The 16,219-nt window shown below is 44.5% G+C and overlaps 1 protein-coding gene across 3 annotated transcripts in view; it reads right to left on the reverse strand.

Annotated features, from left to right (window-relative positions):
* The window catches only part of OSGEP (O-sialoglycoprotein endopeptidase), a 100,661-nt gene that overhangs the window by 9,402 nt on the left and 75,040 nt on the right, over window positions 1–16,219 (reverse strand). For all 3 annotated transcript variants that reach the window (XM_056528497.1, XM_056528508.1, XM_056528492.1), the window contains 2 exons: window positions 16,040–16,130; window positions 1,083–1,158 (listed from right to left, as the gene is read on the reverse strand). In XM_056528497.1, the coding sequence (XP_056384472.1) occupies window positions 1,083–1,158; window positions 16,040–16,130 (167 nt within the window). The remainder of the gene's footprint in view (window positions 1–1,082; window positions 1,159–16,039; window positions 16,131–16,219) is intronic.

Below are 16,219 nucleotides of genomic sequence, written 5' to 3' on the forward strand. Positions count from 1 at the left end.
TCTGCAAAGCAAAATGTAGGCAAATGTAGACCGCTGGGAGGAGGCTATGAGTCGGCCTAATGCTGCCGTAATTGCCCACTGGCCCCTGGTTTTGCTTATCACGCACAGGTAGGTTTCGTGTTAGGTCACGCGCCACTTGAGAAACCTTGGCGTTGGTGTGCGGGCTCTGGTATGTCCTTCATATAAGGATATACTGGAGAATGTCTCAATTTTAACATCAGTGTTGAGGGATAGCCAATGTCATTGTATACACCTACCACAGTAGTGCACCTAAATTTCTGTATTGTATTATTTTAATTGTTTCACATCCACACCATCTATCTGGTGTAGGATTCTATTGTGGCACTTGTAGTCTGCTGCAGGCATCCTCCATTGTATGCATTTTTATGCTGGGGATCGCCCCTAGCAACGGACTACAAGGGCAGGATCTGCTCCCCCAGTATAAATGCACAACTGCATTTGGGATTGAGCACCTCCAGCCATTTGAGGCCACGTCTCTGTTGTTCTTTAAATGTTATACTTGGAGGTGTGTAAACTCCATATGTAATGCACCTTGAACATCTTCCAGGCAGCATTAAGGAGCACCTGTGAGGCCGGCAACTATATTAGCCAACTTAGGTGGGGCTTGCAGCCTCTCTCCCTCCTCCCATTGTATGTGTGGTCAGCCACACTGGAGGTAACTGGGAGGAGGCTATGAGTCGGCCTAATGCTGCCGTAATTGCCCACTGGCCCCTGGTTTTGCTTATTACGCACAGGTAGGTTAGCATTAGGTTCCGTGTCACTTGACAAACCTTGGCGTTGGTGTGCGGGCTCTGGTATGTCCTTCATATAAGGATATACTGGCTAATGTCTCAATTTTAACATCAGTGTTGAGGGTTAGCCAATGTCATTGTATACATCTACCACAGTAGTGCACCTTAATTTCTGTATTGTATTATTCCAAATGTAGACAGTATTAGAAATTAATTTAGAGATGGAATTGCAAACCAGTATGGATCGAACCTCATGCTTGCCATCAAAAACAGGTAAGCACATGGCATACACAAGAACCTATCCATTATTCTCCAATAATAGCCCAATACCTCTCATCTGTGGCAAAAAGCTTTGCACCTCGTTCTCTGCACATTGCTTCCATCATTTCTTGTAGCCGTATGTTACCTAAAGGTTTAAAGGATCAATATAAATGGCTTGGAATGACTGTGGATTGTTAGTTTTTTTATTTTATTCAAGTTTACCTGTGTTCATATCAAGTGAATGATCTCTATTTCGTGTAGCCATAGGGAAAAGCTCCCCGCATACACTTTTACAGTATGTTTACTCAAAGCGCATTTCCCACTGTGAGTTTGAATGGGGACGGCTGTCTGCAGCAGATTTTTGGCAGCAGAATTTCTGCTGTGGAAAAATTGCCGTAGGCCCTATTGACTTCAACAGAGTCTGCAGTGGGTTTTCTGCAGCAGAAATTCCACTGCTAAATGTTTTTGCTGCGGACAGCCTGTAGAGAGCCATCCCCCACTCAAACTTTCAGCAGGAAACACGCTGTGACTTCACAAGTAAATCCGCTTGTGTGAGTGTACCCTTAGAGTCAGTTCACACATCCTTATTTTCGCTGTAGGTTTGCTGCAGCAGATTTTGCTGCCTATTGACTTCCATGGGTAGCAAAATCTGCTACAGCAAATCTACAGCAGAAAATATCCAAATGTGAACTGATCCTGAGGGTACTTTACAAGTGTGTATTTTGCTGCAGATTTTCCTGCATACTTTCTGCAGCTGATTTTGCTACCGAATGATTTCAAATAACAGCAAAATCCACTGCGGAAAACCTGCAGCAAAACATGCATGTATGAGCATACCCCAAGGGCTCTTTCACGAGCTGATTTTATTTTAAAAAAGGGGCGGTGTCTCTGCGTCAACCGCAGCAGATTTTTGCCAGCGGAATCTTTGCTGTTGAAAATCCACTGCAGACTCCATTTTAGTCAATAGGGTCTGCGGAGGAATTTCAACAGCGGAGATTCCGCTGGCAAAAATCTGCTGCGGGTAGCGCACATGATTTTTTAACAAATCCTATTCACAAATAGCATTAACTAACAGCTTTTAATACATTTTAGACATCATTTTTTTTCTTTAGGGTCTATTCACACATACAGTATTCTGCGCAGATTTGATGCGGTAATTTGATGTACAGGATTTCAAGCTGTGCTCAGTCATTCAGTTTACATTGAAATCTGCCGCAGAAAATCCTGCACATCAAATCTTTGCAGAATATTGTACGTGTGAATACACCATTAAGATCTGTACTATAGTATATGTGAGAGGAAAAATATGTATTGGGTGGCTGCACACTAATATAAATATGTTGAGTCTAGACAGAGGTGCTGAGTTAAAAAAAAAAAAAAAAAAAAAAAAAAAAAAAAAAAGAATAATAACTGAAAAAGAGGGAATTCAGACCTCAAGGTGTAAAATTATTACTTATTAAAATGTAACCTTCCAATTATGTTAAGTCAGAAAAATAAGATGTAGCTGGTTTAAATAAAATCTGTGATTTATTAAATAAATATCAATAATATACACTTAGTCTGGTATCTGTGCAGGGCCCTTGCTACAGATCCAGTAAAATTTGTTAAAATAATATTAAAACATGGTATCAATGTCAGTATTTGTAAAAATCATTAGAGAAATTAAATTGTCACAGTATGCCACCTTTGTATTGTGTCTCAGTTATAGATCCTTATAGACACATATGATTAGATCCAATCATGTAGTCTATGCAAAAAATTCCAAATAATAATGCTGTGTGCCAGTCAGGGGCGGACACAGAGGGCCCATGTGCAAAAAATGTGTCTCTGCCCCCATCCCCGCCTTCATCCCTCATTCATCAATAGCTCAGGAACACCCCCCCCCCCTTCATATGTCACTTACTCAGGTGGACCCCCCATATGTCACTTGCTCAGGGGGGCCCCACCCATATAAGTTGCTAAGGCTAATTGCAAACTGTCCTGTTATTGGGACGTGGACTTTGGCGGAGGGTATGTGATACAGATTGGCAAGGGCTGTGCCCGGCCTGTATGTACAGAGTACCTGTTTCCAGATGCAGATCGTCGCTAGCGGTGACCTTACGGTGCGCTGGCTCCACCAACTGCAGGGGGATGCAGACTTCTCCTGCTGCTAGGTGGCACGGCACTGCGTTCGGCTTGCTGTGGCGGAATCCTAGCAGGCAGGGGTGGCGAGTTCAGACCTTGTCTGCAGTGTCCTTGTGTGGCAGTTGGAGGCTTTCAAGAGCATAGTACACCTTGCAGTGGTCTCCAGATGCGGGGACTCCAGAGCTTGCAAGAGATTAGGTTGCAATAGCTATATGCAATAGCGATGTGGTGGCAGTACAGGACTGGGTACTGTGATGGGGATGCCAGACGCGTTTCGGGGGGGGGGGGGTCCCCCTTTCTTAATGGCTTAGTATGCATGTCCTTGACATGGTGGTCTTTTATAATGTGCCTTGCTAATTGGCACTCAGTTCAAGGTGGTTGCCAAATGTGGTTATTATACTGGATAAAATGTGGCAATGCTGGACATGACAATGAAAGAATCATAGAATAAAGTAACAGAATGCATTAACATAATAGCATATGGGTATCAACCAGCCAAAAGTTATAAGTCTCGAGAATAAACTATAAAAGAGAGCAGGGTTTGGATGCATGTGTCAATGTCTTCTAAAGGGAAATTCAAAATATGTTCTGAACTATATGTGAATAGGAGTGGAACACTAATGCTAGTAGATGCAAGAAAACAAAATATAATAAAAATAGAAATAAATAATAAATAAAAATAAAAAGTAAAAAAAAAATGTATAAAAAAAAAATATCATTGTGGAATCATATTGACAAATAAATATGAAAACATGGGAAAATGTCAATTTAAAAAAACCAAAAATGGAATTGTCTATTATTGCTTATTCTATTACTTCTGTTGGACTTGCTGGAAGATCTTCCCTTAGGGCTAGGGCGCAGACTCTGTCTATGTGCTGGGTAAGCAGCCAGGCATTGGACAGGGAACGGGTCAGAGCCCATCAGGGGATCCAAAGATCTCCAACACTGAATTGAGGCCCTTAGGATTTATTGTCTCGAATTCGTAGATCTTCCTCAATTCTGCTCTTGACATTTTTGCTATAAAATTGCCTCCTCTCCAGTCTCTCTTTACAATCTGAATGCCAAAATACTTAAAGGGGTATTCCAGGATTTTTTTTTGACTATGCTACAGGGGCTGTAAAGTCAGTGTAGTTCATAATATGGTGTCTGAACCTGAGTGTGACGGTTTTCTCACAATTCTGTGATTTTCACTGTCTCAGCTTGCAATGCGTCCGAGACCTGACTCACTAGTAAGCTGATGACAGGGAGCCTGTCAGCTTCAATGGGTGGAGGGATCGCTTGGTGGGAGAGAGATCAATCTGCAACAGCTCTAGGCACCCTGATTGAAAACCACACTGATTTGAATGGATGCAGCTCATTTATGTTTCAATGGGTGGGGTGGCTGATGTGTGGGAGGGAGGAAAATGGAATTGTGGGATTTGCCGTCAAAAAAGAAAAGTCAAACAGGAAATAAAAGTTCACAAAAAGCTAGCCACAGTGTTATGGTAATCTCACAACATAGCCATTTAGCCCCAAGACAAGCACAGATCCTTCCTAAGCATGTCCATTACTGCCTGCCAGGTACGTACTAAAATCACCTTATGGTGGATAACTCCTTTGAATTGTGATGGGTCCTGTTTGTGAAATGTGAGGAAGTGTGCATAGAGGGGGGTGTTTGCCATTATCTTTTCTAATATTGTAGATGTGTTTGGAAATTCCTGTTTTGATTGGTCTTTTTGTTCTCCCTACATATTGTTTACTGCATGTGCATTGGATGCTATAGATAACTTGTTTGGTGTTACATGTTATGGGTTCTTTAATGTCCCATTTAAAACTGTTTATTGTGGACTGTATTGTAGTTGTTGTCTTGGGAAAATTAATTTGCAGTTGGAACAGGTTCCACAGCGGTGAAATCCTTTAAAAGGAGTACTCCGGGAATGGAAAATTGTCCTCCATACTGGCGGCAGTAGGTGCCGGGGCCAAAAACGTCACACTGCCGCTCAGCCTATGGCCAGCTGAGGCGGGACTTCCCTGCAGTATGACTCACCGACCACAGGCAACCAGGAAGAGGATTGCGGCGGAGGCCAGAGCGGGTTTCTGGAGGCACCAGGGGAGCGATGGAAGGTATGTACTGCTTTTTTTTTTAACTGCCGGCAGTATGGAGGGCAATTTTCTCATCCCGGAGTACTCCTTTAATATCTAGCTATGTATGGTTACTTTTTGTTTGTGTATTTTGGATGGTTGGGGCTATTGTGAGACCTAAGTTTGGGGCTTTTGTATATATAAATTTGGGACCAGATGGCATGATAGAGTGTAGTGATCTGTCTTGTAAAAAGATGCCAATTTTTGCGGATTGGTTCAAAATAAAGCCAGAGGCTTTTCTCTATTTTAGGAAAGGGAGTTTGACAGCCGAATTTGCCAAAACATACCGGCAGTTTGAAAGGGGCCTAAGTGGATCTATCTTGCTGTGATATTTTCGCTTGTGCAGTCTGAATTATCTTACATGCATAACCACGTTCATGAAATTTAGTGGCAAGAGTCTAAGCTTCTTTTTCATATTGAGTATTGTTCGTACAGTTTCTTTTAACCTCTTGGGGACGCAGGGCATACCTGTACACGATATAATGCGGGGTCACGCGGTGAACACACGTCATTACGGGTCATCCAGGCGGTTAACGGTAGCCGGGATCGCGGTGATGCACGCGATTAACCAATTAGACGTGGCGATCAAAGTTGATTGCCGGGTCTAAAATGTAAGAAAAAAGCCTTCCCGGCAGCTCAGTCGGGCTCATCTGGATCACCGTGATGATACCGCGGTGTCCCGATCAGCTAGGATGCAAGCGGAGGGTCCCTTACCTACCTCTGGTGCGTCTGATCTGCGATTGATTGCTCCAAGCCTGAGACCCAGGCTTGAGAAATCGACCGCCGAAAACACTGATCAATGCAATGCCATAGCATTGATCAGTGCTCGCAATCAATGTACTGCATGTTATAGCCCCCTATGTACATTGCAAAAAAAAAGTGTAAAAAAGGTTAATAAATATGATTTAACCCCTTTTCTAATAAAAGTTTGAATCACCCCCCTTTTCCAATAAAAAAAAAAAAAAAACCCATGTAAATAAAAATATAAACGTGGTATCGCCGCATGCATAAATGTCCGAACTATAAAAAATATATTGTTAATTAAACCGCACGGTCAATGGCGTACATGTAAAAATATTCCAAAGTCCAAAATAGCGTATTTTTGGTCACTTTTTATACCATAAATAAAATGAATAAAAAGCGATCAAAACAAAAATGGTACAGATAAAACCTTCAGATCACAGCGCAAAAAAGGAGCCCTCATATATCCCCGTATGCAGAAAAATAAAAAAGTGATAGAGGTCCGAAGAGGACATTTTTAAAGGTATTCATTTTCGTGCATGTAGTTAGGTAAAAATCAAACCTATATAAGTAGGGTATCATTTAATCCTATTGAACTACAGAATAACGTATTGACCTTACTGAAAAATGCAATGCGTGATTTTTTTTGTTTGTTTCGCTGTAGGTCTTTGAGTAAAATGACTGATGACATTACAAAAGTAGAATTGGTGATGACAATTACATCACACTCCAATGGTATGGGTGCTCTATGTAGGAATCCCAATCCTTACAATAGACGATAAAGTAGACTTGGCACACCAATCAATGTGAAAATAGAGTAACGTTTCGATCCGGTTAGGATCTTCCTCAGACCTATGAGGAATAACAAATGCAGAACATATAATAAATGAAAATCTTTTCATTTATTATTTGTTCTGCATTTGTTATTCCTCATAGGTCTGAGGAAGATCCTAACAGGATCGAAACGTTACTTCAAAGTAGAATTGGTGGTGTATAAAAAAAGTCATCAAGTCAGTTGGTGCAAAACTGAAAGGGTTATGATTTTTAAACGGTGAGGAGGAAAAAAACAAAAGTGCAAAAATGGAAAAACCCCAAGTCCCCAACAGTTTTATTCTTCTAAATTGACCTGCTAGTATATTGAGAAGCCATCTAGGTAAATGACAACTGGCAAAGAGAATGAAGCTGTTGGTGGAAGTGGGCTTGTGATACGTACTACACACTGGTTTCCCTGATGTCATCTATACATCATTTTAGTATGGGACAGATCACTCATGGAACTTTTATACATAATCTCAACTCCAACAATTGTAATTTAAAATTTACGGCATCCACTAACCTATCCACAATAGAATTTCTGGACCTCATCATCACTAGCACATCAGGGAAACCAGTTTGTAGCACATATCACAAGCCCACTTCCACCAACAGCTTCATTCTCTTTTCCAGTTGTCAATTACCTAGATGGCTCCTCAATATACCAGCAGGTCAATTTAGAAGAATTAAAAGAAACTGTACGAGCAATACTCAAAATGAAAAAGAAGCTCGGACTCTTACCGCTAAATTTCATGAACGTGGTTATCCACGTAAGATACTTCAGACCGCGCAAGCAAAAAAATCACAGCCAAATAGATCCACTTATTTTGAACAAACCATCAAAAACAAGGAACAAACTGACAACGAGATACGTTTACTCCTACCATACAATAATGAACATAGAAAAGTCGAGACAATCATCCGCAAAAACTGGGATCTTTTACAACAAGACATCACTACATTCTATCATACCATCTGCTTCCAAAATGATATATTCAAAAGCCCCAACTCTAGGTCTCGCAATAGCCCCAACCATCCAAAATACACAAACAGAAAGTAACCGTACATGGCTAGATATTAAAGGATTTCACCGCTGTGGAACCTGTTCCAACTGCAAATTAACTAATTTTCCCAAGACAACAACTACAATACAGTCCACAATAAGGAGATTTTTTAACACTTACCGTAAAATCTCTTTCTCGAAGGATCCATTGGGGGACACAGACCGTGGGTGTATGCTGGTGTCTCTAGGAGGTGTGACACTATGGCAACAAGAAAGTCGGATGAAAAGGAGCGGGAGAAAAGGATGGAAGAACAACGTCCTCATTGAGATGAAAGGCCGAAACAACCTTCGACAAAAAGGAAGGATCTGGTCGGAAGACAACCTTGTCCTGGTGAATCACCAGAAACAGAGAACAGCAGAGAGCTGCCAATTCAGACACCTCCGAATGGAGGTGATAGCAACAAGAAACACCACTTTCCAAGAAAAGAGGCGGAGGGACACCTTCCCTAAGGGGTTCAAAGGGTTCCCCTTGGATGACACCCAGAACCAGATTCAAGTCCCAAGGGGGAGAAGGATGATCGATAAGGAGAAGCAGCACGCACCACTCCTTGAAGGGAGGTCCGGACATGAGAATTAGAAGCCAGAGGACGCTGGAAAGGAATAGAAAAGGCCGAAACCTGACCCTTAAGGGAACTGAAAGACAACCCCAGTCCCAATCCCGACTGCAAGAAGACGGGGGACAGAAAAGGTAACAGGAGACAAGACCTGAGCTTCACACCAACGAAAACAAGACCACCAGGTACGGTGGTAAATTTTCGCCGAGGAGGGCTTGCGAGCCCTGAACATGGTGCGAATGACTTGGGAATAGAAACCACGGGTTCTCAAAACCGCGGTCTCAACCGCCACGCCGTCAAATGTGGCGACTGTAAAATGGGGTGGCAAAGAGGACCCTGAGACAGCAGGTCCGAAAGAAGTGGAAGGCGCAGTGGAGTGTCAACCAGGAGCCTGACCACGTCGGCGTACCACGACCTACGGGGCCAAACTGGAGCTACCAGTATGGCAGGAACGTCCTCCGCTTTGAGCTTCCTCAGAACCCTGGGAAGGAGCGGAAGGGGAGGGAACAGATAGGACAGAGCAAACCCCGCCAAAGGAATCACTAGGGCATCCACGGCTAGAGCCAGGGGGTCCCGGAACTTTAACACAAATGGAAGGATCTTCCGATTGTGCCGACGCGAAGAGGTCCACGTCTGGAATGCCCCAGAGGTTGCAGATCTGCGCGAAGACCTCTGGATGTAGGGACCACTTTCCGGGGTTGGCTGAGGACCGGCTAAGGAAATCCTCTTCCCAGAAGAGCACACCCGGAATGTGAATCGCCAAATGGCCGGAACCTTGTTTTCCACCCAGATGAAAAACCTTTGTCACCTCGGCCATGGCTGCCGAGCAGCGAGTGCCGCCTTGCTGATTCATGTACGCTACGGCCGTGGCGTTGTCCGACTGGACGTGGACAGGGCGGGACTGAAGCAGGGACTCCCAAAGAAAAAGACAAAGAAGAATTGCCCTCAGTTCCAAGATGTTTAATCAGAAGAAGGGCTTCCCAGGGAGACCAGAGGCCTTGAACCGTCCAGTCCCTGAACCCACCGGCCCAACCCGACAGACTGGCATCCATTGTCACTACCTGCCAGTGGAGGGGAAGAAATGATCGCCCTAGAAGAAGAAGGGGGGAGCGGAGCCACCAGAGCAGAGACTGACGGATCCGACGAGGGAGAGTAATCTTGTGATCGAGAGACAGAGGAGATCTGTCCCATCGAGAGAGAATCGCCAGTTGAAGGCGACGGTAATGAAACTGGGCAAAGGGTACGGCTTCCATTGCCGCTACCATCCGACCCAAGACTTCCATGCAATTGCGGATGGAAACTGGTGCCTGGGCCCGAAGAGAGCGGACTCCTGACAGGAGCGTCAGACGTTTGTCCGTCGGAAGGCAAGTCCGGGCAGAGACCGAGTTGAATTGAAGTCCCAAGAAAAATCAGAGACTGGGGGGGAGAGAGGACAGACTTGTCCCGGTTGACCATCCACCCGAAATTATTCAGGGTCTACAGAGTGATATCCACATTCTCTAGAGTCTGGACTCTGGTGAAAACCTTGATGAGAAGGTCGTCCAGGTAAGGGATCATTGAGAACTTCTCTCGACCGCAACAGGGCTATTACTGGCGCAAGTATCTTGCAAACACTCAAGGAGCCAAAGCCAGATCAAAGGGGAGGGCTGTGAATTGAAGATGCCCCTCCGGAACCGCAAAGTGGAGGTACCGCTGATGGCCGGGAAATATTGGAACATGGAGGTAGGCATCCTTGATGACCAATGAAGAAAGAAACTCCCCTTGTTCCATGGATGCCACTACTGAACGGAGAGATTCCATTTGGAAGTGGCGGAGAAGATGACGGTGAGACGCTTGAGGTCCAGAATCGGTCGCACAGAACCGCCTTCCTTGGGGACCACAAAAAAATTGGAATAAAAAACCCTGAAGACATTCCCCTGGAGGAACGGGGACAATGACTCCCTGGGCAGGGACTGGAGGGCCTCCCGAAACTGCTTCGCCAGAGGAGTCCGGGGGGCTCGGGACTTCCTGAATGTGTGTGGTCCAGCTGTCTCGAAAAAGTAAGAGACGACCTCCAACCCGAGAAAAACCTGCGGGTGGTGGCTTCACTCCATGCGGAAGTGGGATTGCGGTTACCCGATTCGGCCGGAACGGTTGGTGTCTAACTTCCAAGACGGACGCGCCCGGAACGAATGAGACCTCTTGTCCCGCGGAGGCGCCTGCTCAGACCCCTTATTGGGGCCAAAGGTCCGAAAGGACCGAAAGGAAGAGGACTTCCCCTGGGAAGAAAAGCGAGCCTTATTTTGAGGCAACAAGTAACTCTTACCCCCCGTCGCCTCAGAGATAATCTCGTCAAGGTGCTTGTCAAAAAGACGGGTACCAGTAAAAGGAAACTCGGTAAGAGACCTTTTGGATGCGGCATCCGCATCCCACGCCCTAAGCCACATGGAGCGGCAGAGGGCCGCTAGGAGACCCACAGCAAAGGCAGCACAATGGACTGACTGCATGGAAGCTGTGCACAGAAAGTCCCCAGCTTTAGAGCATTGGAGAACCACAGCAAAATAGATCCTCTGGGGGGGAATCCCGCCAGGATACCCTGACTGAGTTTTGAGCCCCACACCGAAAGGGCCTTGGACCCCCATGCAGAGGCGAAGGTGGGAAGCAGAGAAGAGCCTGCTGCTTCAGAGGCAAACTTCGCTAAGGACTCCACCTTCTTGTCTGTCGAGTCCGAGAGAGGGGAAACTACCTTAGAGGCAAGGTCCTTGGCGAATGGGTAATGCATTTGAACCCTCTTCATTCCCGGGAACTTCTTGTCCGGATGTTTCCATGCAGATTCCAGAAGAATGTGAAATTCAGCGTGAGAGCTGAACCCTTGAGGTGCTGGTTGAACACGATGAAAGGATAGTTCAGGAGTCACGTCCGAAGATTCTGGGTCCTCTAAGTGAAAGGTGTCTCTTATGGCCGCAACCAATGAGTTCACCGTTTCAACTGTATCCGAGCGGTCCTTCCGAGTCAGATGCCGATTCGGAAGCCTCATCCGCCAGTTCACCAGGAGAATGTGAACGAGTGGAGGCGAGACCCACGGGGGACACCCACGTCTACCTGAAGATTCAATGTAAGAGTCAGAAAAAGCACCCCTAGTACACCTGTGAGAGCGTCAGGCTTGTGGAAAAGAGGAGCGGGACCCACTAGAGGGCCGGCGCAGGGCAGACCTCTTCAAGGTAGACACCATGTCACGGGAGGCCACCGAAAGGGAGACTTGAGTCAAGTCAGCCATACACTGGGATAAGAAGAAACACAGGCTGAAGGGGCGGCCAAATCCACCAGAACTGTAACATCCGGGGAAGCTAGGGGGTCTGGGGGAGCAGTGGAGCAGGCAGAGCCAGTGGGCTCACCAGAACCAGGCATTTTTGGAATAATATGTCATACAGACAAAATAGAATGCTAGCAGTCTAGTTGTCAGTTTAGAGGGAGGAACAGATTTGTGTCCCCTGTGACAGTAAAGATTTTAACCCCAACACTGTAACAGTCCGTCCCTGCTGAGAGGAAACACCGCTCTATGCAGACAGAGAGGAGAACAGGCTAGCCAATAGCCTGAGAGGGGCGTTCCTGGAGCAGGGGCACTGTCTGATTGGCCCCTGCCACCTGAATCGCGTGCACAGCGCTGATTGGAGGGCGATTCGTGCCTCCAGTAAGCTCCGGCGACCCTGTGGGTGGAGCTATAGCGCCCCGGCCGCCGAGAAGAACCACAGTAATGGAGCCCGCTCCTTGCTCCAAGCGCATATGTTAGCCGTATATGCGCCCGTGGGGAAGTGAGCGGGTGACACACACATCCGCCGGCAGCCGTCCGCCGCCGAAAGTGAAAGCAAGTCGGCGCTTCATGCGCCTGAAAGTACAAGTGCCGCGGCTGTCAGCCACATAATAAGCGCCGCGGCTGTAAGCCTCATAGTATAACACACACTCACACACACATGTGCATAATAAGGTAAACCATACATTCCCCAATATGCCATTGCTCCCCCTTTTTTAGAATAAAAAATAGAGCCCCTAACACAGGCCAGCCCCTTGGACCCTGAAAGGTGGGCCACAAAATGAGGGTCTCCAGATGTTGCAAGTCAGCACCTAAAGGGAGAAGAATATATACTCACCTCGATCAGAAGAACTTACCTCATGAAGTCTTCTGTGAGGTCTTCAGTCAGCTTTCTGTTACCTGCATCACGCCGAGCTACCATGTGCAAGCGAGGCGAGCAGGGAATAGGGGGACCCGGACCCATGAGGTACAACCCCAGGTGCTGACCGTTGGTGAGAGGGGGTGAACAGCGCATATACGCAATGTCTGTGCCCCCTTCCTCGCAATGGGGAAACATTGAGCTGCAGTTCCTGAGTCCCCACCTGAAAACATGAAAGAAAACGGAATACAAAACTAACACATTCCCTAACTAGGAAAATAATAAAACAGAAGACCAGGTCTGGAGAAATCCAGACCATGTCCACCTCCTTCAGACACTAAGCTAAAACTGATTAGCTCAGGGCCTGGAGGAGGGTATATCCTGCTGGGAGGAGCCGACTTTCTTGTTGCCATAGTGTCTCACCTCCTAGAGACAGCAGCATACACCCACGGTCTGTGTCTCCCAATGGAGCCGATAGAGAAAAACAGTTTTAAATGGGACATTAAAGAACCCATAACATGTAACACCAAACAAGTTATCTATATCATCCAATGCACATGCAATAAACAATATGTAGGAAGAACAAAAAGACCACTCAAAACACGAATTTCTGAACACATCTACAATATTAGAAAAGGTAATGACAAACACCCCCTCTCCGCACACTTCCTCACATTTCACAAACTGGACCCATCACAATTAAAGTATTTTGGCATTCAGATTGTTAAGAGAGACTGGAGAGGAGGCAATTTTATAGCAAAAATGTCAAGAGCAGAATCAAGGGAGATCTACGAATTCGAGACAATAAATCCTAAAGGCCTCAATTAAGAATTGGAGATCTTTGGATTCCTATAGGGCCACTGATTGGCTCTGACCCGTTTCCTGTCCAATGCACGGCTGCTTACCCAGTGCTAGGACAGAGTCCGGGCCCTAGCCCACAGGGAAGATCTTTCAGCAAGTCCAACAGAAGTAATAAAATAAGCAATCATAAACCATTACATTTTTTGTTTTTGAGATTGACATTTTCACATTTTTTCATATTTATTTGTCAATATGATTCCACAATGATATATTTTTTAATATTTTAATTTTTTTAATGAAATTTTTACTTATTTTTTGGGGCTTAATGGCTAAGTTGTGAGAGTACCATAACACTGTGGCTAGCTTTTTTTGAACTTGTATTTCCTGTTTGACTTTTTTTTTTTTTTTTTTTACGGCAAATCCCACAATTCCATTTTCCTCCCTCCCACACATCAGCCACCCCACCCATTGAAACATAAATGAGCTGCATCCATTCAAATCAGTGTGGTTTTCAAACAGGGTGCCTACAGCTGTTGCAGATTGATCTCTCTCCCACCAAGCGATCGCTCCACCCATTGAAGCAGACAGGCTCCCTGTCATCAGCTGACTAATGAGTCAGGTCTCGGCCGCATTGCAAGCTGGGATAAATCTGAGACAGTGAAAATCACATAAGAATTGTGAGAAAACTGTCACACTCAGGTTCAGACACTATACTATGAACTACACTAACTTTACAGCCCCTGTAGCATAGTCAAATAAAAAAAAAATCCTGGAATACCCCTTTAAGTATTTTGGCTTTCAGATTGTAAAGAGAGACTGGAGAGGAGGCAATTTTATAGCAAAAATGTCAAGAGCAGAATTGAGGAAGAGCTACGAATTCGAGACAATAAAACCTAAGGGCCTCAATTCAGTGTTGGAGATTTTTGGATCCCCGGATGGGCTCTGACCCGTTCCCTGTCCAATGCCCGGCTGCTTACCCAGCACATAGAGTCTGGGCCCTAGCCCTAAGGGAAGATCTTCCAGCAAGTCCAACAGAAGTAATAGAATAAGCAATCATAGACAATTCCTTTTTTTGTTTTTTAAAATTGACATTTTCCAATTTTTTCATATTTATTTGTCAATATGATTCCACAATGATATTTTTTTATAAATTTTTGAAAACTTTTTATTATATTTCTGTTTTACTTTTTATTTATTTATTTCTATTTTTATTATATTTTGTTTTCTTGCATCTACTAGCATTAGTGTTCCACTCCTATTCACATATAGTTCAGAACATATTTTGAATTTCCCTTTAGAAGACATTGACACATGCATCCAAACCCTGCTCTCTTATAGTTTATTCTAGAGACTTATAAGTTTTGGCTGGTTGATACCCATATGCTATTATTTTAATGCATTCTGTTACTTTATTCTATGATACTTTCATTGTCATGTCCAGTATTGCCACATTTTATCCAGTATAATCACTGCCATTATGTATATTATGCGATCCCTAATCTGTTCTAACAGGACTCTTACCACATTTTTCAACCACCTTGAACTGAGTGCCAATTAGCAAGGCACATTATAAAAGACCACCATGTCAAGGACATGCATACTAAGCCATTGAGAAAGGGGGACCCCCCCCCCCCGAAATGCGTCTGGCCTCCCCATCACAGCACACAGTCCAGTACTGCCACCACATCGCTATTGCATATAGCTATTGCACATTTGCACTCTAATCCCTTACAAGCTCTGGAGTCCTCATATCTGGAGACCACTGCAAGGTGTATTACACACTTGAAAGCCTCCAACTGCCACACAAGGACACCACAGACAATTTCTGCACTCACCACCCCTGCCTGCTATCGGCATACCCCTGCAGTTGGTGGAGCCAGCGCACCGTAAGGACACCTCTAGCGACGATCTGCATCTGGAAACAGGTACTCCGTTCATACAGGCCGGGCGCAGCCCGTGCCAACCTGTATCACATACCCTTCGCCAAAGTCCATGTCCTGATAACGGAACAGTGTGCAATTATACTATAACTTTCGCATTATCCAGTGCTCACATTGCAACTCTGCATTGTTTAATTACTGGCACACAGGATTATTATTTTATTATTTGGAATTTTTTGCATAGACTACATGATTGGATCTAATCATATGTGTCTATAAGGATCTATAACTGAGACAATACAAAGGTGGCATACTGTGACAATATAATTGCTCTAATGATTTTTACAAATACTGGCATTGATACCATGTTTTAATGTTATTTTAACTAATTTTACTGGATCTGTAGCAAGGGCCCTGCACAGTGTATACTATTGATATTTATTTAATAAACCACATATTTTATTTAAATTTAAACCAGCTACATCTTATTTCTCTGCATTTCCATAATTGGAAGGCTACATTTTAATAAGTTTACACCTTGAGGTCTGACTTCCCTCTTTTTCAGTTACTATGGTATATGTGTCTGAATATTTGATGCAATTTCACCAGCTGCAGAGTGCTAAGTGTAATTTGTAACATGAAGTTTTCAACAAGTTTTTTTCAGGATTGCTTTATAGTATATATTTTACAATGTGAGACCACAGATCCATACACATTATAAGCTGGCTGATTATAGGAGAATATATTACCATCCTGCATTTACTTTCCAGTTGTTACTTACATCCTACTCCACCCACTATTAATACTTCTTGTGAACCGCAATGAGCCATAGCACGCTCTGTTATCTCCACGAGCATAGAGAACAGGGTTTCCTGTTGGGAGAAAACATGACCTTGTTAGGATGGGAAAGACAAGAAAGTCTAGGGAATCACCTCTATTTATTTGTACTCACTAAACTATA

This window comes from Hyla sarda, chromosome 1 (genome assembly GCF_029499605.1).
Source record: "Hyla sarda isolate aHylSar1 chromosome 1, aHylSar1.hap1, whole genome shotgun sequence".
Lineage (NCBI taxonomy): Eukaryota > Metazoa > Chordata > Amphibia > Anura > Hylidae > Hyla > Hyla sarda.